Genomic DNA, 25,721 nt, shown 5'->3' with positions numbered 1-25,721 from the left:
GAAGGTACTATTTGTCAGGTACATTTCTGAGTTACACTGTTGAACATATGTGGGAAGGATAAAGTTCTCTTTTCCTTTTGAGCTGTTTCTTAAGGGCTGACAGGAGAAGAACCAAAGGATCCTCTTAAGTCAGACTTATTCTGTACACTCAGTACCTTACCCCAACACATATTTTTTATATCTCCTTATCTTTCTATTTCCCTCTTCTTTTAAATTTTTTTTTCTCCCTTAGATTCTCTAATGGTTTTAGATAGGGAACATGATTGTCTTGGCTTCTTGGCCTCATGTTAATTCCCAGTTTCCAGGTGAATGCTTTGAGCTACCATGGAATATTTGTAAAGATTGTGATTCTTTTGGAAAACAAAAAGGGTCAGGGAAAGAAGGTAATTTGTACACGAGGAACAGGGACTATATACATTTTATATTTATGTTTATATCTATATTGATCAAAAATGGATATTTACCTGCCACTACCTGTCTTTCCCTGAAAAATGGGGTTTGAAGTTACAGAAGTATTTGAACAGTCTCCCTGAATCTAGTGCTGGTTTTTGTTCTTAAGAGCATGCAGCTTCTTGTTGTTAAGGTTCTTTGGAGTTTGATGCCATTAAAAGCCTGACTTAAAATTTACCTTTATCTTGAAATATAAACAGTTTGAGATTTTTTTCATTTGTTTCATTCCTACCTTCTCTAGTGCTTTACTTAATTCTTGTATTTATTACATAGCTACATTAAAAATTAGTGAGGGACTCAATCTAGATTTGCTTAGTTACATGCCAGATCTCAGTATCAAAAAGATCAAGTTTTGAAGTGATTGTTGGATCTCAAAATTTCAGAACTCTTACCATCATAAAAGCAGACTGAGAAACACAATAATAGTAAAGCAAAACACTGGAAAAATTCTCAGATTAATGTCTAAATCACAGTTAGGCTTTGTGGAATTTAAAAATGTTTATTTAGCTGCATAATTCAAATGATAGGTTATATATAAAAGCTATATATATTTATATGAAATATTTGATGGATGGAAGAGCAACAGAAAAATATCAGAAGGTATCAATGGCACGACTTTGTTTGCATTGGGTACACTTCAACTGTGCAATTCCTTTAAAGAAGGGTAAATAACTTGTACGTGACAAAAGGAGGGACATTCATCTAAAATGCAGCATATCTTTATTGTAATATATTGTATATAAAAAATGTAGGCATTTTAGAAATATTTAAGCATCACAGTAAATTGGATTTGTTGCTTTTGGTAAGAAACCAAGAATAAAGAATTACTTAGCATTCTCTGAGGGGAAGTCATTTGAGAGATAAGAAAATAGAAATGTTTAAGGAAATTTTACGTAGTGAAATTTGTGAGTAACATAGGTGTGAGAAACTTGATAGTGATTTATGTACTCCAACAATTAAACATATTGCTTGATCCACTCTTTTTTCAACTGTACTCTTGATTCTTAAGGTCATGGGTGATGAATTTTAAATAAAATACTGTTAGATAAGCAGAAGAAGGGGCCAACTGAAACTTAATCTGGCTGCTTCAGTTCACCAGGAAATGCCTTTATTTCTGTTATTTCTGAATTTCTTATTGTTTTTTTAGTTTGATTATCCTGTTCTGAACAATCTGAACTGGACTGTTTAGAAGAGTTTGGAAAAGGGATTAGCAGGCTATTTTCACTTGCTACAATAGCTGAAAGAAGTCCTGATATCTACAGCACAAGTTTGGACAACTTCTAAAGCTGTTTTTATCTGCCTTGGAGACTTGACTGAACTCTAACAGCTCTGACAACTTATGGGTTCAAACTTCTTTCCTCTGTAGCCTCAGTGCTGGAGCAGGAATGACTGTCCATAGTACTAAAATCTTAATTTGGTTGTCAGCTCTTATCACAGCCATTACTTTGACTCAGACCAGGGTGATCTCACAGGTTTGTTCTTAATGGGAATATGAAGTTAGTGAATGCAATTCAACATTTATGGATAAAAAGCCCCTAATCTCCAATATAATGAAATTGCATGTATGTTCTGGGTGGTGTTAAATATGTACAACAGTAAACTTGGGTTAAGCTGCAGTCTACTCTGCACAGCTTTAGTCTTCTGGGATGTCAGGAAAGAAATGTTATTTGGAGAGGTTGTAGTTGTCTCTTGGCATTGCCAGCTTCAATTCCAGTTCCTAAATTTTAATGTAATGGACTGTGGCAAAATTTCCTTTTAGGTAACAGTTGCTTTTGGATTTGAACATTTTGATATTCAATGTGGTAGGATTCTTTTCAACCACTGTGAAAAGGCTTGCATTGAAATCTGGCCAAGAAAAAGGTTTCTTTCATTCTGCTGCTTAAAAAAAACAACTAATGCTGCTCAAGACTCAAAAGATGACAAAAGAGCAGCACCAATCTAGGAAGAGAGCAAAAAGTTGTAGTTATAATTTTAGGACAGTTAAAGTTCGCATAAGGTGTCAGCGTAGTCTTGGGGAGTGGTCACATCTGCCTGCCATGGCTGCTTTTGCAGTCCTTTTCAATCTGGAAAATGTATTTATGAGCCTTGAGATAATGTAGAATTAAAATTTCATATTGATCAAAACTACATTCGACAAAAAAAGAAAAAGGTGGAAGTCTTAGCTTAGATCAACATGCAATAGGAAAACAGGTTTAAGGTGCAGACAGGGTTTTTGTGACACTCTTGACTTAGGCTGGCATGAAGTGTTTTTGAAGCCACGTCCCTCAGCGTGTGCTTCTGGGAACACATCAAAGGAATGGGCTTAAAGCCTTGTCATTCTTTCTTGGCACACCTCGAAAACTGATAAAATATGTTCCATGGTCAATTTAATTTATATGTTTTTGAACACTACTAGTAACTTTAATAATAAGAGAAATCTACTAGAATAAAGCAGAAACTCTGAGAGTGAAATTTTAAGAAAATATATGTAAGTATGTACGTATAAATTATTTTATATTATTTTTACAGCTACACAGGTTGCGATTTAACTCACTATGGAAAACTTTGCTATTGTTTTTGGTGGTCTCATTTGTGTTGGTTTTTTGAGGGTTTGTGTTGGGTTTTGATTGTTAGCTGGTTTTGGCTTTTCCTGCCTACAGCTTTGTATTAGCAAATCTGGGTTTGGTTCCAGATGGATTGTACACATCCACCTGCTAATTACAAAGAAGAAAATCCAGGCATCTTTTCTACCTCAAGGGCATGATTTACTTCGTGTGACTTGTTCTTTCCCCATGACAAAATCAGTAGTAAGATTTTTCTTCTCCACACTGTAAAGCCTGAATTTTGGAAAATACATGGTACCATGTGCAGGCTTTTGCACCTGCTTGTGTGGGCACAGCCTGTCATGTGTGTTCTCTATCCCTTTATTCCAGTTCTCTGTGCAGATTGGCACAGGGCACATTTTCACCTGTACAAAGTTAAAACTGCTCGCACCTTCTGCCACTTAACTGCAACAACTCTCCTTGCACATTTCTTTACAGAGCCTTCTAGTAAAAACAGTGCTACTAATGCATGTTTTTATTGTAAAAAATGGGGAAAAGCCTTACTAGCTTACAGAATATCGTGATTTTAAAGCGTTGTTGTCTTTGGGTTTTGTAATTGATTCTGCAATTGCACTTAGTACTTACTAGATAATTTTAGATTTATTTATGGCTAAAATACATGAAAAATAAAACCTCTAGCAAAAAAAAAAAAAAAAGGATTGATTTATTTAAAAGTAGTACCTATACTTATATTTTCCATAAAACTTTGTGAATTTCAGCTACAACATAATCTTTCCTTCTTCTTTTGTGCTGTTCTATGATTTTGTCCAGAACAGTCAAAACCATTGGTGTGTGATAATTCTGTCTGTGATAACTGGAATTCCAGTTTTGTGAAGAAAAGTTAAACAGACCAAACTTTGGTTGTTAGATAAAACTATTGCCATTCTGAATGCTTGGTTCACCACTATGGCATCATGAAGAATTCTTGATACTATCTGTGAGCAGCATTCATAACCTCTGCTGTTTGTCTGAGTAAACGTCAGGGCACTCAAGGAGAGAGAGATATTAAACAGACTACCTTGTACCAGAATGGGAGGGGTGGGGGAGAACAGGGCACAATATTTATGGCTCCAGGAACTATAAGTTGTAATTTAATGAGATCAAAGCATTTGCTGTTTATTTGCTGCACTAGGAGCTTGGAATAAACTGGTTACGAAACAGATACCAAAACCAAAAAAAAGGATATTTAAAAGAGCACAAAGACTATAAAATCAAAGGCATCATGTTATAGAAGCTTCTAATATAAAATTAATTTAGCATTCTCCTGAGAGTAAGTAATTAATGTTACAGGAAAAGCAAAGATCCTTCAAATTTATAGCCAGTTCCTGTTTTTACCAGATAATCACTGTTCTTCCTTTTCCCCTCCTCATTCTCAGGAACATACACAGTAGTTATAATAGTACTTTATTCCTATTATATATCTCAGTGTAGGAGGTTTTACCAATACCAACTCAATGTCCACTTCTGATCTACTTCTTGGAAGAGAAAATAACAAAATGACGAAGTAAATACTTCAAACAGAGTAAAATCAGCACAATAACATTTTACCTCTGAAAATAAACTTTTAGTCACCTGTGATAAGTTTAAAGTTTAGCAAGTCTTACAAATTTCGGTACCTCTAACTTGTTCTGTTGTTTCCACACATTATTTAAAAGTAGAGCCTGAACTCAGGATAGTTTAAAAGATTTGTCTGTGTTTTGAATTGCAATGCCTATACTGGATGAACTATTTATACGTGTTTCCTGTGTTAAGGAACTGAAGAAAGTAACTACAGACTTGATAAGGTCCAAGGTCACATCTCAGTACAGGGTGGGAGAAGAAAACATCAATCTTGCAGCGAAGGAAAAACAGTTTCAAGAACTGCAGCAAAAAATCAGAATGGTATTTTGGAATTTAAACAAGTTAAATTTTTGGTGATTATTTTCTGGAAGTTACCTCTGATGTACAGATCAGTGACTCCTTTCTATTAACTCCATATACAATACAACGAAACTATTTCCAGCACAACCTTTTCTAGGGAAATAAATATTCTATGAATATCAGTATCATTTCATAGTTAAAAAAAATGGGTAAGAAGACATTTCAATATAATTCAATTTCTTTAAGTAGCCTCATGATGATTCGCTATTTCACATTAATACAATATTAATAAGGAAAATTGACACTAATTTTAGGTGCCTTTTACTGTTCTTCATGCTCCTTTTTTTTTTAAGGAGACTGCAGTTAGTAAAAAAATTCAAGAAGAAAACACTCACATTAAAGAAGAAAAGCTGGTGAGTTAATACAGCTTTGCTACTTTAAATAAGAACTCTGAGTGCTATATTTCATGTTTAAGTTTCTTAAATTATTATACTAAGCTACAAAAATTAGTTAAATTCAGTTGTTTACTGCTCAGATTTTAGAAAGAGTATTACCAGAACAGAGTCTATTGTTTGTCACTTCATTTCATTTCAAGTCTTAAATTTTTGGTTTTGAATTCAGATGGGAGAAACTTGGTATTCCCATGAAACAGTTGTCTCCATGTCAGCTCAGTACAGAAAAGCAGAAAGGCTGACGTAACACGCTTGTTGTTCTGCTTTCTGGTGGCCAACAGTTCATTATTTACCTTATTATTTATTATAATAATGGCTGAAATTGGTGTTGAAACCAGGTAAAATTGGAATAATTTGTCAATTGTATGCAAAGGAAATGATGTTCCATTCATACAGAACATAAACATTTTGACTGTAAGATGCCATCTACACTTGCCTGAGCAGAGTTAAGACTCTTCTATTGCTAACTCAGGTATGTTCCAGAGCAAATGCTGGTATTCAAACCAAGGTGTATGGAGTCAAGTATCAAACATAGCAAAAAAACCTTTGTTCCCTGCAATAACAGCATAATACACTGCTTTGCAGAATATTAAGCCTAAAAAGGGTGGTTGTTTTTTTTTTTTTCTTTTCTTTAGCAGTTGTAGAGTTTTCAGTCTACAGGGAACATGTCAGGGAAGTGTCTCATTCTTGTTCTCAGGGAAGGACAAAAGCAGTAGCTTGCTTGTGTACCCACAGAGGTACACACTGGAGGCTCATCCAGCAGCACTCTTCCAGTCTGTAAAACCCTGGTTTTTAAAAAAATAAACACTTGCCAATAAACACAGGGGAAAAAAATGAGAGACAAATTCAGGCCTCATTATTCTCACAGCCCTGAATGCACTAAAAGCATTTCTGTGGAGATGCATGTAGCATAATTCACATGCATATTTGATATGTGTTATCTAAGAGAAGGACTCTGCTTTGTGTCTCCGTTTTGTTCGGTGTGAACTGCTGGGGTTGGTTTGGTAGGTTAGTTTTAACATATGGAGGAGTTTGGTATGAGTCTGGGGGGGGCTCTAGTGTAGAGATACACTTTGTGTTTTCTCCAAGAGCTTGGGTTAGAAGACATGGATTTCTGTGTTATGGAGCACTAATAATTCACCATCTGGATCAGCTGAAACGTTGGCTTCAGTGGTTCTTGGGCTGAGGCTGGAAATGCTGTCTAAATTGTAGCTGATTTGCACTGAACTGTGTACAGAGAAGCAATCTGGTCTAGTTGGGTGAACACTGTACTAGATTTAAAAATCATGGCCAGCTCTGCCACTGAGCTGTCAGATAGACACTCCACAGCTCTGTAGTTCAGTTTTCTAGATGTGAAATTAAAGCAAAAATTAAGTGAGGCTCAGTGCAAAAATATTTATTTCTGCATAAGAGTATACATGCATGAAAAACAATGAGCACACTCAAAATAATGATTTTATTTTAGTAGTCAGCTATTTCTATGTATCCAATAGAACCAAAAATAGAGTAATTTGAAAGCACTTGGCAAGTATGTGAAAGTGTTTGTTTTAATAATATGTTGCTCTCAATGTATTTTGAAGCCGCTGAGCACATTCAAGACTGGCTTCTGTCTGAAACTCGGTGGTTTTTTCCTGTGCAGGTCTTCTTTTAGCAACTGCTGTAACTGTTCTTTAGGGAGTAGAGGTTGCCTTGTCTGGATCATTCACTCTTGTCTTTGAAACTCTGGGAATGTGTTCTGTAGTGTTTGATACAAAATGACTCCCCCTCTCAGTTTTCAACTAACTGCAACAAACTTAACAGCAGCACCCATGGGTTTGTAAATGCATGGCACTTTAATCAACTCATTATAGGTGGCTCTTTTTTTTAGAATTCACTCTTCATGAAGTAACAATATACCTTCTTGATGAAGGTACCACAAAAGTTCACATAGTGACAGCAAAATCTGGTATACTTGCACCATATGATGCAAGGCTAATATGTGACAGTTCACATCTATTAGGGTTTACATCAGGAGATACAGAATAATGTCACATAAGGGTAATCCATTAGTGGAGTAATTTCTTTGGGATTTTCCATATTTTTCACAACTTTGATATGGTAACATAAGATTACTCTGTCCTGAATTGAACTCACAGTGGGGTTGGATTTGATATATTTTATTTAGATTTGCACTGAAGTGTGTTTAAAGTATTAGTGGATTTCATTTTAATTATAAGAAAATTCTCTGAAAAAGAGTAAGTTATAGTAAGTCATAATAATGTTGTCTTCTCCAAGGCAAAAGGCCAGAATAACTGGGCATTGTTCTGATTTCTGCCTACAAACTCTTCCCCAATGCTGATTTTGGAGTATTTTTTTATATGCCTGATTTTGTAAACACTGACAGAAACAAAAAATAACCTAAAAGACATATGTTAATGTTTAAACTCTAGAAACAAAAATCTTAATGTATCCTCTTCCGTTTGTATTAACAAGGAAATTCTCAGCTCTCTCCAGTGTGTGCAGGAGCTCCTTCAGCGAATAACCCAAACGAATGCCAGAATGGAAAGTGAATTAAATGCACTGAAAGAGGAATATCAGGTCAGATTTTTCTTGATTAGACAAACTGCTACTATCTTTTCTGTAATTTTTAAGTTCAGGGCTGTTAAAGACATCAGTGTGCTTTTCAGAACTTTTGACCTCACTTCCATTGCTCCCTCAGCTCCTTAACTGTCAGCATGAACCTTGAAGCACAGGCTGTGGTTTCCCTCTTTTACTTCTCTCCCAAAAGTAAATCATGGTTGCCATTCTTAGCAGCCATTTCTGGAGGGTAAACCCAAAACAGCTTTGGGCTTGCTTTCAAGTATTTTGGAATCAAATAATTTTATGACCTTTTTTTTCCTTGTAATTTGCATATTGGTATAAATTTCTGGAAAACACTTCAAATTTCAGATTTTCAGTCATAGCTAGTGCTTGCCCTCAGTTTTATTAGAGCAGAGGGCCTAAGAAAGAGCATAGCCTTGGCCCTTTCTTGCTGTGCTGTCTGGTGTCATATTTATTCTAGAGGTGGTAAGTGGTCACATGTAGAGTGTGGAGTTCCAGCACTCCTTAGTTCCTCTTTCAGCACATAAAAGTAGCTCAGAACAGTTTGGATTCTACATTTCAGTAGCAGATTGGCCCACGGTGCACTAAAGATGAAGGTCATATCTGTTCCCACCAGATGTGCCATGCAGAGTTCAGGTACAAACATTAATTGGTCTGTTAATAATTATTATCTAGTATTTGTCCATGCGTGACCACAACTATTCCATTCTTTGGCCTGTGAGGCCAAGGTTTTGAACTAAGATAGATAATTTCAAATTAAACTTCCAATGTGCAATGTATACTTTTGTTTCTAAGTAAAGGCTTCTATGCTAATTTTAAATAAGATTAACTTCCCATAAGTTTTACTTTGATTTTTAATAGTTGTAAGTATTTTGCCTTATGCCACAAATATAGCACTTTTGCATCTTGATTAAACAAGTAAGGTTAAAGGTGAGCTATGTTTTCCATCAGAAACTAGCTAAAATTTCTCTAGGAATTAAAAGATTAATTGAACAGTCCCTTGGCTGTAGAATTGCCTAAAGCAGCAGGATTTTCTGTAACTTCTCTTATTTATATGTTGGGTCCAGTGAAACAGCTGGATTCCTTGCTGTTCATACAATACTGTTTTCTGTTAGAGTAAGAAGGTAATGTGCTTTTTATTTTTTTAAGATCATTGAAATTACTTTGTAAATTAAACCAGCAGCTCAAGATAATTTAATTGGTATATAACCTTACTGATGATGACTTACATACTATGGGAGCCCTTTAGAATCTTTGTGTCAGCATTACTGAATAGCAGGTGTATTCTAAAAGTGCTTTTTTCTGATAGTATTTCTGAGCTATTGTTTCCCATCTCAGATAAAGTTTATAGTGTGCCTTAAAGCTCCAGCTAAAACTGTAAATGGTATCTGTGAATCTTCCCTTTGAAGACTGCACATAAATGTCTACAAGTATAGCTTGTTTTCTTCTTGTTAAGGTATGAATTGAGTGCAAGTCTCTGTTGTGCAGCCTGTTCAGGCCAAAAATTGATATCTGATTGTGATTATACTAATTCTGATTAGAGACCCTGCTTTGGTTTGGGTCTGTTTATTTTAGATTGGGGAGTTATTACTGTTTCCTGCTGTTCCAACTACAGCACAAACCATTGCTAATCACCAAAGCTTCAGTGCAGCCTTCAAAGGTAATTTCTTGCAGGCATAAGTACTTTAGATGAAATTGGTGTTACAAGACATGGATAACTAATAAGAGGCTCTTGGTTTGATGGTTAGTTTGATGTAAATATTCCTTCTTAGGCTCCACTGTGTCACTTAAGTTCAGCCAAGATTTGATCCCAGTTGAGTTTTGTGAGATGATTCTGTGCATTCTCAAAACCAAGATGTTCTCACTTGAGAATGGGAATTAAAGGATTCATAACATTTATAAAAGCACATGTGAGTGATAAGCTTTCATGAGAACACATCTGGAGACATAAAAGTGTCTAGATGTTTTAATAGATCTATTTTTTTGTAAACATTATAAATACATGCATAAAATACAGTGATTCCTTTAAACAGCATGATGTAAATCCAGTGTGATATTAAAAGTGAATGTCACAGGTTCTTGTTCCTTCCAGATGAACTCATGGGATTGTTTTGATTTATCAGAAGTGTCTGTCTTTCAGTTAAAACAGTGGTCATAAAATATTGTTGCTTTTTTATAGCTACTTGTTTGGCTGACAGTTTGATACAATTACCAGGATATTCCAGGGAATGAGACAAAGTTAGCATCTTATTTTGCATTGTCACTTTTTTAAAACATCAAATGGAACTTTAAAAATAGGGAGCTGAATATATAACTCGAACGTCTGTGCACTTTCATTCCAAATTGGGAACTATTGATTTCATCTGTATTGAGTCTAGAGCTTCACTATGATAAATGGGATCTAAAGCTTATGTACTATTCTTGTGCTCTGATCCACTTCCCTGTCAAATTTGTGGGCCTTGCTCATCGAGCAAAAAAATTTCTTCAGAATAACCCAAAAACGAAAGGAGTGATTGTACAGTCCCGTGGAAATATTTTTATTCTTATACTCACAAGAAATGACCATTTATTTTTAGGCTTAAGATGACAGAACACTTGCAAGGTCATATTCCAAAGGATCCTTTCTCATTCTGCCTATGCATACCTAGTGCTAGGATGCCTATGCCATTATGACTTCAGAAAAACAAGTTACAGTTCTTTACCAGATAACAGAATACTTGAGAATGCCAGGAATTCAGGTATCCCCCCCTCTCTGTACAAGGGGCTTTAACATATGATCAGTTCAGGTATTTTGCCTTAAGGGCTGTGTTGTGAATAACTATAATATTCCATCTTTGAGGAGGTTGCATTTGAGATGCAAGTAAAAGCATCCTTGGAGTTAAGAGCAGGGTTTATCCAAGAGAGGAGGTCTTGGATTCCTTGTTTATACAACAGGATGAAAGATGCTACATCAGTGTGATTATTCAGACTATGTATTGTTGAATTGTCTTATCTTTTTAATTGTATAATCTATCAAAGAAGGTCCATTATGTTCTTACACAGAACTTCTCCCAAGTGTACAAAAGTGCAAGGTAGTTTGAATTTTCCCAGTGTTAATATCTGTAAGACATATTTTTATTAATAGTGTAGCTAAATTAACGCAGGCATTTTAAAATTGATGCTAAGTGAATCAAATAGACTCATTTTTAGGTAAAAGATTTAGTAAAAATGAATTGCTTTGGAGTCTTGCCTCTGTAACTTAACATTTTTCAAGTGGACTTTCAAAGAAGCTCAGCAGAGTCATAAATATGTAGCTGGCCATATAGCTGCATGCATTAAAGTTGTGTTTACATTATCAAGTATATAGTAGGTCATGGATGCAGTGAGTCTTTTATCTTCCATATTGTTTACTAGAAAAATGTGATAGGATAAAAATTCCAAGAGTACCTGAAATGTGTGTGAAGACACTGTTGGTTTACAGGAGCTTGCTTTGATTTATCACAGGAAAGCTGAAAGAGTTAACCCCAAAATGTTGCAAGTACAGTTATGATTGTGTAAAACTTAGTATTACTGTTATTTCAGTGCACTCCTATGTCAGTGATCTAATAAAAATAAATTAAAGGATAATCAGATGTATACTTCATGTTCCAGTAGATATGTTTTAGAATATAAAGCCTATACAGTTTATAAGAGAGGTTCATAAAGAATTTAGGACAGAAAAACTGTTCAGAAAAATAATTTTTTTCTTTCAGTATACAGTAGTTTTTTCTTTAAGTACAGCAGGTCTAGATATGCTACATTTCATATTTCTCATCTCTGGACTTTATATTACTTTTTCAGAACATTAAAACTTATGCAGTGAAACTGAATAATGGCAAGTGTTTTTATACCCTTTTATAGCCATTTCTTTTTTCATAACCTCCCCCTGTTTCCTGTTAGCTAAACTATAAGCACCTTTCTGTTAATTTATGAAAATTATTGTTGAGATAGCACATTATCACTGATCTGTATGGCACTTCCAGCATGTTAGAAGCAAAGGTCCAAGCAACATAAAACACATCAAAATTCATTAATGTGGTATTGATTATTTTTTGGATAATTAATTTTATTGCAGGCCCTTGAAAGAGATAATGAGCTGCAAAGGGAGAAGGCAAAGGAAAATGAAGAAAAGTTCCTTAATCTTCAGAATGAGCATGAGAAAGCACTAAGAACTTGGAAAAAAGATGTAGGTTTATTAAATTAAATGTTAGAGTATTAAAAGGTTTTTGAAATAGTCATCAAGCATTTCAGGCAATTCCTAAAAGCCAAGAAAATATTGCAGAAATAATACAATAAAACCAATTTCTTTTCCAGTAACACAGATTCTTCTAGAGATGAGTATTCTTTTAAAGGTAGATTTAGGTTGACTTCTGTGCTCTAAAAGGTCAGTGCTCTTCCTGCAGTTCTGATTTGACAGGAATTCTTCAGTGTGGACTGAGGGTGAAAGGGGATAAGAAAAGGTGTATGTCTTGTATGTCCTCTCAGTGAATTCACTTCTGTCTACACCTAAACAATAATTTGTCTTCAATTTGACATTCTTTCTACAACTTCATTACTTTTAAAGAGTACTTCTGTAATTATTTAATCCAAAACAATTAGCAAAACACTGTAGCTGTAAAAATTGTCTGCAATAATAAATGCATGTTTACAAGTAGGAAAGATTGATACCTCTTCAATAGGACAAGATCTGCTTAGTGTGTGGAAACCAGACTCTAAGCAGCATTTGTTTAATAGTCTGTCTTTTTTATTTCTATGTATTTGGCACCTTCTGCCAGAAAGGTTTTGATTTTGGTAGATGGATTTCCAGGGAAGCTGTGGGGAAATAATGCAAAGTTGTCCTTGTAATCCTGTTGTCTAGGGCTAACTCATTTGAGTGCAGCCACTATGGAGATGACTGCAACCATGAGGCTACAAAGTAACTAAACTGTTCTGATGCTCAGTTCCCTGAGAGAATTTGATGTCCTTGATTCCTTGGAGAGTTTTATACCATAGTTTCATGTATAGACATTGGATCTGCCCTGCTTATTTCTCAGGAATGTTTGGAACTATTCTTTAGAAGATTTTTTTTTTTTCCTTTTCATGTTTCTGCTATGGCTAACTAGAAATTTGGTCTCTTAAAGTATAGCAGCATCACTGGTAAAGTTAACATTGTACACTGCTCTGGAGATCTTTGTAAATGAAGTGAAGGTATTTCTGTAAAATTGCCCTTCTTACAACTTGTGCTTTGGACCATCCTGCTTGTTCTAAATACAAAAATTTAATTGTTACATATTCACTGAAGAAGCATTGGATACTTGAGGCTATTTACAGAAGTAAAGTGCCAGGCAAATTATTTGCTGTTGTAGTTTCCTGACAGTGTAGGCAGAGAATCATGTTTATCTTTGAGCCAAAAAAAGAAGAAAGCTACAAATACAAATCTCACTTATTTTGAGTGTTGCTACTTGCAGTAAATGGTGGGGAAAAAACCCAAACCCAGTTAATAAAAGGTATAATCTGCAATGGAAACGTGCTTAAAAATTTGGTTTGAATTAAAGAGCTCAATTACTTTGTGCAAAGAAATTCCTCAGCATCTACACTTTTCTTTTAAGGATTTACTTTAATTTTCTGAGCTGTTGATACCCTTGTAAAATGCTGGTTTACAAATCTGCACGTGCAGTAAAGTGTTTGTGTGCTCTGTGTACTCTCAATTATTACAGGAGGAAAACATGAGAAGAGAAATAGATACTATTAAAAATGAGCTGAATTCCCTTAAAAGACTTCATGGACATCCTGAAGATTATCATCTTCCTCAGGGAAATCAGCAGTCTGAGCAAGTGGAAAATCTGCAGGTAAGTGTCTCTACCAGCTGCAGTACCATCCATGTCTTCTAAAAATTTTAGAGAATAAGAGATACGACAGTTTTTCTGATCTTGTCTGTCATGTCCACTGATCTTCCTTTGACATTAGTAAACCTAAAAATTTATCTGTGATATTTATCAATGATCCAAAATACTATTAAAATTTACTGTACCCAGAGAATGTTCCCCTTTCATCCAGAGGGGTGCTTATATCATAGAAACCTGAGATATTACTTCATTAATAAATTTATACATAACAGTTAGCAGTTATCTTAAACAACCCGCCTTCACTAAATCCTATTCCACAGACATATTTTGCATGCATGTTTCTCAAATCAGAAGATTCTTTTTAATCAATATACAGGTTATAGAAGTTCTAGTTTTAGTTTAACAACTCCAACCTTTATGTCACTTAGAGCCTTTAAAAGGCACAGCAAACTCAACAGGTGATGAATATAGGAGGTGAAAGACTGTTTTATATGGTGCAGGTTCAACTAGAATTGAGCTTGCATTGCGGGGTGAACCAAGTCCATGTTCAGCTCTGGATTCAGAGCACATATGAGAAGTCAGCAAGTGGTTAAGCACATGAAGATGGTCTTTTGGGACAAAAGGAAGAGCCCTGCAGCTCTGTGTTATCCCATGATTAAACTGGATTGCAAATTTGTATTCCAGCCTTTTATAAAATTGAAAAAAATGGGAAGAGTCAGAAGCCATAAGAAACTTTCCCTGTGCAATGAGTGTATTCTGTTGTTCTGTTGAGTATTGGTTATATCCTTTTTTTCATTAACTTTTACATCCAAATAATGACTTACCCTTCAAAGAAGAGAAAACTCATTTTTCATGTATACAATTTTGCTTTCAGTATTGAGGAAAATAGGAAGACACTAGGACTGAAAAGACAGATTATTTTTTTTTAGAATTAGTCTATTAATTGTTAATAAAATTACAAACTGCAAAAATATTTTAGAATTTGGAAGAACTTAAAATAAATTTCTTCACAATGTATATTTATAGCTCATACTCAAGCACACACAGAAGCATATCTGCTGCTTTGTGCTTAATAATGCAAGGGAAGTTAGACTTACTCGTTGTGCCAAAGCTGTATGAACTCTATGTGGTATAATGCAAAAGGTGTAACTTTTAAAAATCATTGATTCCTTGAATGAAAACAAAATATCAATTCTGTTTAGGATGCAGAATCAATGCAATGGGTCGTTCATGATAAGCACTGTGGGTTTGAAAGCAGAAAAGCTTAAAGCTATGCTCATAAATGGAAAAAAAGTCTGAGATGTCTTCTAAATATACATCTTACACTACCTTATGGCAAATTGCCACACCACTTTGTGTTGTACAATCACTAGATTTCCAAAGCTAGGCAGGCTGGACACTGCCAAGAAACTACAGGAGCTGCAGCAGATCATATTGATTGTACTGATTTGTGGAATTCCACCTTGTATCAGTAATGAGTCAGTGTGTAGTGAAACAAAAGGGAAAGGGGTTGGCTGCAATTTAGATCTTGACTGTGGTTCCAAGTGTAGTAAGGAAATATGCATATATTTATTTTTACACCTAGTGCAATCTGAAATCCCTGCAATTATTTGTGGGGCATGAAACTTAGAATGTACGTAAACTTCTTCATATCGATCACCTCTGCAATAGTAATTAAGCAAAGGGCCTTCTTAAAAGAAAGATACAGTATCAGACCTCATTACAGACTTGGATTGCAATTTAGTTTAACCTTACCGTGCTTAACATTTAATTTAATATGATTTGTAATACAGCTGTGCACCAAGAGAGAATAGGGCTACATCTACTAATGGGTTGCTGTAATTCTTTTGTGTGTATATGTAGAGAGGGATCTGGTTTTGAGCAGCTTTTGAATTTCCTGTTGAGGGAAAGGTCATCTTAGGTATATGTATGTTACTTATTTAGATTTTACTAAATCACAGGCAAAAAGTTAAAATCCAGGTTTAATAGTTTTGATATTTAGGTATTTTAGTTTATGCATCTTGGACATGTATTTGAAGGGCTGAACAGTCATTTGAAGTTATTGAAAAGTAGGTTTATTCAACCCATCTGAAAATCTGGAAAGGAATCGTAACCTTTATGCCTTTCTTTATCCTGTTTATTTCAGATGCATTCAGCAGTTCAGCCCGTGCCAACAAACATGGTAAGTTCCACTGCAGTAGCTGTTTTATAACTGTATAAAAGAGTTATACTGTGGTGTTTGGTGTTTCTGTCTAAGGAAACAGCTCCTAGAAGCAAAAGATTATAAAAGAGTTACAGCTATCCTGAAATAAAAAGGAAATTTCTAGTATGTGTGTTCAAAAAGCTTGAAAATGTGGTGCCAAGGCTATACAGAGCAAAGAAGAAAAACTTAGAAAACAAAAAGATGTAGTGCATACAATTTCCAAATCAGAATGACAGGGAAGCTAATAATAAAAAGATGAGAAAAAGAGGAAGAAATTTCAACTGAAACTTCAATTTGAAGGATCAGGATGTTTCTGTGACCTCTATAAAGCTGTTTCTTGCAGATTTTTGTTCTGCATCACCTACTCTGCCACCACTGCAGTAGTCCCATTTTTACCAGTGCTGTCCACGTGCCTCCCTCCATTTTGCAATACACTCTGTCCTCCCCACACATCCAGTGCCCAAGCACAGAACTTGGAACCCCCTCCCACATCCCAGCCTTCCTTCTGCAACACCTCCACTCACCCAGGTATTCTCAGCTTTTTCTCACATCTTTGATGACTAAGCTCCCTCCCACATGTGCCTACTTTTACATCCTGTCTTTAGGGCAGGAGCCAGCACGTGCTCCTGTCTTCAGCTGCTGAACAGTTGATGATAAAAGATGCATCTCCTTTTCCTTTTATTTTGGTGGGGTTTTATTAAGTTGTTTCTTCACTATTCAGCTCCTAGTTTTCACAGAGCTTTATTGACTGTAGCTTTCAAAAATACACAAATACAGGTGCAGTAGTGGATCAGTGATTTAGACAGTGATGTAGACACATCCTTCAGGCTTCTACTCCTGTTGAATTTGACTCAAATTTGGGTTAAAAAGCCACCTGGGAGGGAATGAGGAACTGTATTACAGGGATTACAAATTCATGAGCCTTATTTGCTTGTGAAATTAAGTTAAAAGTCCTAGGTGGTTTGTTAAAAAAAATGGTGTTAATAGGTGTGTGTATGCACATGTGTTGGGTGTCAAGAGCAATCCTGCAGGCTTTTCCTGCATGGAATTACTGAGCAGGTCACTGATTTGGCCACCAGAGAGAGGGAGTGATCCAGTCAGCACGTGTACAACACAAATTCCTTCCACTGAGAAATTCTGTCAGTCTTTGTAACTTTGTGGACTGTAATAGCAGGACCTAATTTCTTTCCTACTCTTCTAGGGTATTAGTCTGCTTTTTTATTCCCTCTTATTAACATTAACTTTTTATACTTCAGGTGAGTGGTCTTTGTTTTCCAGCAGAATTGTAAAATTAATTTTAAGTCAAAGTCCTGAACTTTAGATCTAATCAGTGAGTGGAGTAAATTATTAAAATACATATAATCATTTGTTCCTTCTTATACTAGAGTGGTCAAGAACAATCAAAAGACAGTGAAATACAGGCTATTCAGAAAGAAAATGAGTTCATACAATCTGTAATAAGAAAATATGGTAATTGTGGACATGAAGAAGAAACTGAAGTAAAAAACACAAGAGACCACTCTTCAAACACTGAGGAATTACAGACAGAACAAAGTAATAACCTTACATGGATAGCAGAGATAAGTAGTATTGTTGAAGGAAGGATAAATGTTTGCAGGTACAGTGCATGATGAGAATGATCAAATCCTGAGTTAAGTGATTTTGTACTAACAACAGGAAAATTCTTGGTGTGAGTAGTGCTCATCTATGATAAATTCACCAGTACTTCCAGTGGCTGCCCTGAGGCATTGAGAAGGGTCAGTGTGCTCTAACCCCTGAAGCTGTTGCAATGTTCTGTGTGTTTTGTTCAGAAGGGAACAGGGCTTGGGAAGAACTGTAACGTGTATAGAAATGTTTGAAAGCAAAACCAATGACCTTCCCTTTCCCATAAGACAATGAAAAAGGCTGAGAGTGGCTGTGCTGCCTAGGGCAGGGAAGGTCTGCTCATGTGGATAATATAACAATACCTATCACAGTCTGTACAAAGCACTTTGTAACTCCAGTAAGTAATTTTTCGAAGCCACCTAAAGGAAATGCACTTAGTCTCTAATGCTCAGTCTCTGAAATGTAGCAAAGATAAGCAGAAGTTTAAAAGCTTATTAACTGCAAAGTGACTGGTTTAAAAGATCAGTGCTCACAGCCTTCATGGCATCTTTTGGAAAACACCCTTCTGGTATTGAAATGGCCCACTACTATCAAGTCCCAGCATGTTGCTTTTGGTGTGTCCCTTAAACAGCTATTTTGGCTTTGTTTTCCATTTAGTTAAAAATGCCACTTTCAAAAATAAAGACAAATACAGTTGCAGTAGTAATGAGTGGCTTAAACTTTACATAGACTCACATTATTATGAAATAATGTTATAATTTCATTATGAAGACCCCTTTCAATAATAAGGCTGACAGATATCAGTTGAGAACTATTTCAACTATAAGCCATATCTAAAATATACAGAATGTTAATATATTTTCTGTTTTATCAGTTTATAAGTATTTTGCAAGCTACCATAGTGCAATACTTATCTTCAGTGACTTTTTGTTAGGCTTGTATGTGTAATATAAGATAAGAAAAATCAGTATCAATATTAATCTTGAGTCCATCTCTTTGGAAATTATAAACTATAAAAATAAAGCATTATATAACCTCTGGGTTATCATTTACCAACCCTACAGATTTACAAGTTCTTGAAAACAGTTCTAAGGATGAAATTAATGTTGCTAGTGCTTGTGAAGAAAAGCAAAGGGAGGCTTCTCCCAGGAATACCCTCTGCACAGATACTGATTTAATTACCCAAGGACAGAGCTCAGAAATGCATGTCACTGGGAGCAAAGAGGCAGAAAATCCAGGAGCAACACAGAGAATGTTACTGGATGAAAACAACACAAATTTAGAACAAAAGCCACAGGCCAGCACTGAGCCATTGGCAGGAGGCCACACGCAAAGAAAGGCCTTTTTAGACAGTACTGAGCCTGTAGGTGCTGACAAGAAAAATGGGAATCAGGAGACCAACTCCAGCAAGCAAGAACTGTGCAATGCTACAGCTGAATCAACTTCTGCTAAGGCAGACACAAAATCAGACACCATACAACAGAGCAAAAGTGTCCTTACACCTGAAGCTTTCAGTCCTGAGCCTGAAGTGGTTCTTTGCACTGAGAAGAACTCTCTGTGTGAGAGAAGTACAGGTGACCATCAAGCCAAGGAGTTAAGTTTTGGCATCTTGCCCTACACTAAAGAAAGTTCTCAAGCAGAATACCAAAAATGTAGCTTGCTGACCAGTGACAATTATGTGGGCAACAGATTACATAGAACAGAAAAAAACTTAAATTGGAGTGGTTTCCATAAACTTCCTCTTAAACAGATACATGCAGATGCTGAAGACAGAAATGATGCCAGAAACATAAACACAAATGGTGCACTGGGGAGCAGTGGAGTTCCAGCAACTGATGCTCAAAATCTACCAACTGTGTATGGTGATAATGCAAGTGGTGATGACGCTGTGAAAGAACACAGTGACAATATGTCTGTCTTAGCTACTTTCAATTTATGCCCCCCAAAAACTGAACGAGGAATAAATGCAGGTGACATGCCCAGCAAGCAGCCCGAACAGGACACTACTAAACAAACAGGGAATGCTACAAATCCAAGCACGTCCAGTGCTGAAACCACACCTCCAGTAAAGGCTGATGGTCTTGAAATTGCTCATAAAAAACCCCCAACAGATAGAGCTGGTACAGATAAACTAATTCCATGCAAAAAAATTAATGATGATACTCAGATACACTCCATCAAAAGTGGACATTCCCTGGAGATTAATAATTCAACAAATAACACATTGTTAAAAGAGAAAAAAGACTTGCTGAACAGTACAGTTCCAGGAAGGAAGTTTGCTGAGGGTCACCTGAAAGAATCATGCTCTTTACCCATGAGAACATCTGGAAATTTAGTAAACATAAGTGGAAGGTCATCCTTTGATCTTTCAACCTCAGATAAAAAAGCTGAGAAAACTCCACTATACTTCAATTTTTTAGACCTCGTTTCTTGTTCAAGAGTAAATCAAATGAGAGGTCAAGCTACATGGACTTCAGCCTCCAAGGAACCTTCCCTTTTGAAACTACCATGCTTGGTGGAAAACACAAAGGTTATTTCAAAAACACAGTGTCAAAATCTCAGTGAAAATGTGGACACAGGAGAAACAGGACAAGGTGAGAAAACAATAAGCATTTATGCTTTGAACCATATACTGAATAAGCCTAGAAAAATTATGAAAATGTGAAATTTCTGTATCTCAGTGTAGAAAAATGTAAACCTGACATTTTAGTTATATGGCAAAAAAATTGAAAGGTGCTATTTCTCTGTTTATAGTATGAATGCAACTAACCAGCTTTTGTTAGTTTAATAATTAGTTGATTAAATAATTTTTTCTCATATTTCTCTTTCTAAAAGAACATCAGTGCAATGACAAACTGAATTTTGACAGAGATTTCTAACCCTAATATAGAACATATTCTATCAGTTCTCTGCATGGATCTAAAAAACACTGAGCAGCTTTTGGAATTTATTCAGTGCTCTCATTTTGCATCAAAATTTAGGGTAGCTTTTGAACCAGTAGATGCTTCTTTGAATGGGGTTTAGAGGTGGTTTACTTTTTATTTTATTGTACATCTCTAATTCAGATGGACACTTCAAACCATCACTGTATTGAACATGTGAAAAGACTTTATATTCTTTCAAGCTCTGGAAAACACACCGAGCTTCAGGAGTGCTCAAAGAGTTTTTTTATCTCCTACAGTTGGCACTTGGCTATTATTTGTTGAGCAATATTTTGCATATGAAAAACAGTAAATATGAGCTTTATTCCACATGTTTCTAAATTATTACTGAAATGTGGAAAAACTGTATTTTAGGTTTGTTTTGCAATAACATTAACTTCCAGATTACCCCTAGGTTTATTTACCAAAAGAGCCATTTCTAAACTCAATCTTTGAGCAAAGTAACAAAAGCATCATTTTTATTTCCACAGTAATCTGACTCCAATGCATTTGCAGATGTTCCTCTACTTCAGTAACTGGACAGAGCAAAAGACAGTACAAGTGGTGCCTTCCTTTCTCACAACAGAGCTTGCATGCAGATTCTATTCTTAATGCCTGCTGTAAGCTTAAAAAGGCAGGTCTTTTGGGCTCTTGAACAGAAAGCCCCTGATTTTATACAAAACTGGAGCTTTGAGTGCTTAGATGTTTTTCAGAAGAGCAGGATCCACAGTACAGGGTGTTTGTGTCTACTTGAGGTTTTGTTGGTGTGGTGTTTTCAGCTTTGCCCCTTGAACAAACCAAGAGAAGGATGGACTCCCATCCCTTACTTTTGCAGCCAGTGGCAATGAGACAGAAAACCAGCAGTTTGGTTTCTTTACATTGTTCTGGTGTTATGAATTTAGCTTTGCAGGCAAAGTTGTTTGTGTACTTGTGTCCTGCCTATGCATATTTGTGTTCAGATATACCATTTTTTGAAGCTCAGTTTCAGAAGTATCTTTGTCCCTAAAACAATAGTGGTGGTAGCAAGGCAGCAGGACCCCGATCTCACATGGTGCATTAATTCTTGTAGTAATGTGAATTTTGATTGTTATTATTCTTCCAATCAAATGAAAGAATAATAACACACAGTTATGTGCTGTTCTGCATGGATCTTTTCTGGAAGAACAGACAGCACTATCTGAAGTTCTTCCATGTGTTCCTCCTCCTTTCCTTGTCAGAAACCTTTCTGTATGCAAAACACTGGAATTCCAAGAAGTTACTTGTGACTCAAAGTTTATCCTAAGGAGTTGGTAGGGATTTTAATCTAACTCTTATTCCCAAATGAGCTGCCTAGTGACCACACTTCTTGGATTCTAGTGAGGATCTTGGTCTGCATCCCAGGTGTGCCTCATTCTGCTTAATTTAGATAGGCCCCTACTTGAGCCTGCTCACCTCTCTGAATCCTGCACCTCTTTTGGAGACTGGAGAACCTCCCTGTCAGGGCACCTATGAGTCACTGCAGCTCTCAACATTTATTGTGGTTGGGTTTTGTATTGTTTTGTTTCCAGATCTTTTCCCAAAAGGCAAACCTGGAGTAGAATCCACGTGGATCCCTATATTTTTTTAAATTTTTCCATATGAAAGATCTAGAGGTGAAGAGCAATGGTGAACGAGCTGAGTAAACCAATCTGAGGGAATTCCTTTTACTGCCTAACCACAATGCAGTTTGCTGTTTATACCACTCTGGTTCCCAGAGAGCAACCACTCCATATCAGTAAACAGAGGAATGAACTGGGAATGGGATAGATCTTCCTGGAGAGTGCTTGAAGAAGAAAACAAACCCATAACCATTTTCCTGCCGAGATAAAATGACAGTATTCTTCAAGAACTATTACATACCCACAAAGTAACATGTATTTTCATAGCAAAACAAAGGTTTTTACTATTGATGCAGTGATCACAGGCATCTGTGTAGTGACAAAACAGCTCCTGTTTGCACTGGAATTGTGGAAGTATGCTTGTGTTTTCATCCTGCAAGGAACTTGATATTGCTTTCAACAGAGTCTGTTACAGCGCATAAAACCTCTGCAGGACTGGACAGTTATACTTTGCCATGATTAATCTACTTATCTGTCCTTCCTACCTTTGGTAGATGGCTATAGCCTGATCTCTTGAAACATTAGATACAGGCACTAACAAAAAAACCTCCTTAATTTTTAAAATGTTTTTTGATTGTCTAAAAAACTTTGTATTAAGAATGTCTTTTTTTATTACAAGTCGCCCTGGAATATCATGTAAGGATGGCAGTACTTGTGTATTTTACTATAATTATCAGAAGTTGAGTTTAATATAAGTGTTTGAAAAAAATGTATTCGCTTAGAATATTTAGAATACACACATTTTCTATAAATCACTATTTTGTCATTAGCTTAATATGTGAAAATGATGGGAAACATTTTTAATCAAAGTAGAAACATAACACATCTTTAGAGAAAAAGAGATGCAGAAGTATGTGAAAGAAAAAAAAAATGAAGGAGAAAAGCCTACAACAGAGATCCAGTGATTTAAACCAAAAATATTTGATATTTTAAGATCAGAGGTAAACCAGTTTAGTTACTTTACAATTAGTGCCTGGAGACTAAATTGCAGTTGTTACCATTTCCTTTTTGTCAATCAGGTTCTACCAGTTCTAACAGAGCTACCAACACTTTGAATACCTCTAATATCCACCAAGACCCCCAGGGAGACCCTAGTGAAGAATGGAATGCTATAGCAAAGACTTTTTATGATTCCTCTTTTCCCACAGAACATGTAAGTCAATTAAAAATATTGCAGACCAGACCTCAGTGAGCTAATTCCACAGATATTTGTACAACTGTACCCATCTGGATACTTTAAGGCTGAGTCAATCTCCAAAATAATATCAGAAGGGCAACAAGACACCATTTTTCACAATTAAGGTTGATAGAAAGCAGCAGGGAAAAGTCACAGCATATGAATCAAACAGATGCTAACCAGTCTGTTTGGGAGGGGAGGAAGAGGGTAGTTCATTGTGGACCCTAATAAAAATCATCACCTACAGTAAAAGTAGGGGCTAAAAAAAAAATAGTATAATGCAAAAGTATAAAAACATTGTTTCATTTATTACTTGATAAGACTATGTTATTTAAAAGAATATGTAAAAGAACAAAAATTCAGCACATCTATGAATTAGAGCCTGTCTTATGCTGCAGTTCTGGGATGTCCTATTTAGTTACTTCTTACTATTTAGTAGGATGACATTACACAAATGTGTAAAAGCGGAAAATTAAATAGAAGCCTGTTGTTTCCCTGTAAGACAACTTCATCCAGGATGGCACTAGCAAGGGCATTTTCAGATCTGTGTTAGACTGGAGCTTGAACAGCTGTAACTGCTGTATGAGAATTTGACCTAATGCTAAACATATTATTCAAAAGTGATACAATTATTTACAGCTGCAGTTGACCTTTCTTTTTAGAAGAGGTTCTAGAGCTATTTCTCAGGTAGTTAAGGCTGTCTCTGGCTGAGGTCTGAGGTCAGGGTGTACAGTGTTTTCAGTGACAACATTGCCTGACTTCTGAAGACTCAATCAGCTCAATGCCATCAACGTTCACATTCCCCTAAAATTTGGAAGACTGTTTTAAATTACTCACCTTTCCTAGTCTGACTCTATTTGTGAATGACACTGGGGTGGATTTTTCACCATGGTGGTGGTATTTACTGTGTCTCTTTTATTTTACTGAGTGAACTACACTACATAACCTACAGCTGAAGCAAAGCTGTATTTCACTATCTGATTGTGGTTATGTCTGCTTTGTCACCTCCAAACTAAAGCTCCTTATCCAGCAGCTAAGTAGAAGTGGAGATGGACAAGAACAGAGTATTTTCCAAATACTTAATCTATGAAATCTCAGGCTGGGATATTGCAGGCCACTCCCTCCCTTCTCTGTTGGTGTCATTCTAGTACCTTCTGTCCTCAAATCCATCATTTTCGTGACGGAGATGAAAAAGCTGCTGGGAGATTAAAAATGGGCTGAGCAGTTTGTTTTGACTAATATGTATGATTGTAATTAGAGCAGACTTAAGCCTTCTACAGTTTGGGTAATCTCATTCAACCACAGCACAGTACTCTGAAAAGGGATAAAAGCTATAAAGAAATGCTACAGGTGCACTCAAAATTCTAGTAAAAATATTAAGAACTGTTTTAAACATTGGTCTGTCCTTGCCTAAATACCAAGGTAAGAATAAGCATCCTCAGCTCAGTTTAAACACAAATCCCTCAACGTGCAATCACTGTTCAGCAATGAATGGCTTTTACACGTGTCCCATATGTTGCCATATTAGTGCTGGCACTAAGACACATTTTATTTGTATTTTATTATGAAAATGCTGAGGCCTTTTGGTTTTGACAGCTGAGATTATGTTTTTATTCTAAACCCACCGTCACAGAACTATATTAAAATTATATATATATATATTATATGTGTGTGTGCGTGTGACCTAACTGCAATTACTTGTCCAAAGAGGTCCAAACACTTGTCTTCAGTAAAATCCAAGTAACGTGGCATGGCTGTATATCACTAGAAAATTTCACTTCCACATGTGGAAGACCAAAATGACCTTGGATTATCAGACCAGGTTCAGCCCCACATGGTATTCCATAGAGATTTTGACTAGTGGCTTGCAATGAAATATGATTTATTTCTTGCTGAGGCCTTAGGAAAATTCTAGTGCTCCAATGAAGAAGTTGCTTCCTCATGGAAATGGAGTCATTATGGACAGTCATTATTGACCTGAAGTATCAGTACCTTCAGCTGCATGGCACTAACACTGTTACAAATGCAACAGGCCAAGCCAACAATTTGCATGAATTCTATTGTTCACATTTCAAACTTTCAGAGATGCTTGTGCACTGGGGGAAGGAAGGTTTTAGCATAAAATTCATGTGCTAAAATAAAGCAGGTGGCTGGTGCTGTGTTGGCCTCCACGAGAGCCAGAGGGTCTCAGACTGCAAGTGGAGAACTCATCGTTCAAACGCAAGTTTTTTTGCTCATTGAGCAAAAAACTTGTTTCCCTACTGTGTTGCCATCTGTCTTTGATTTGCATAGATATGAAGTATCTATCAAACAGTAATTAAAACTATTAAAGGAACAAAAAGATCTTTAACATAAAAAGCCAACCTATTACAGACCTTGCATTAATGATTTTTGCTTTCTAATCTATACAG

The 25,721-nt window shown here is 36.0% G+C and overlaps 1 protein-coding gene across 6 annotated transcripts in view; it reads left to right on the top strand.

Moving 5' to 3' along the window:
- CCDC73 (coiled-coil domain containing 73) overlaps window positions 1-25,721 on the top strand; it is a 77,916-nt gene that overhangs the window by 50,276 nt on the left and 1,919 nt on the right. For all 6 annotated transcript variants that reach the window (XM_064657058.1, XM_064657062.1, XM_064657059.1 and 3 more), the window contains 9 exons: window positions 4,785-4,913; window positions 5,246-5,305; window positions 7,817-7,921; window positions 12,018-12,128; window positions 13,639-13,770; window positions 15,914-15,949; window positions 17,356-17,524; window positions 18,640-20,169; window positions 23,153-23,286. In XM_064657058.1, the coding sequence (XP_064513128.1) occupies window positions 4,785-4,913; window positions 5,246-5,305; window positions 7,817-7,921; window positions 12,018-12,128; window positions 13,639-13,770; window positions 15,914-15,949; window positions 17,356-17,524; window positions 18,640-20,169; window positions 23,153-23,286 (2,406 nt within the window). The remainder of the gene's footprint in view (window positions 1-4,784; window positions 4,914-5,245; window positions 5,306-7,816; window positions 7,922-12,017; window positions 12,129-13,638; window positions 13,771-15,913; window positions 15,950-17,355; window positions 17,525-18,639; window positions 20,170-23,152; window positions 23,287-25,721) is intronic.

This window comes from Pseudopipra pipra, chromosome 6, assembly GCF_036250125.1.
Source record: "Pseudopipra pipra isolate bDixPip1 chromosome 6, bDixPip1.hap1, whole genome shotgun sequence".
Lineage (NCBI taxonomy): Eukaryota > Metazoa > Chordata > Aves > Passeriformes > Pipridae > Pseudopipra > Pseudopipra pipra.
This window is presented reverse-complemented; position numbering and strand designations above follow the sequence as displayed.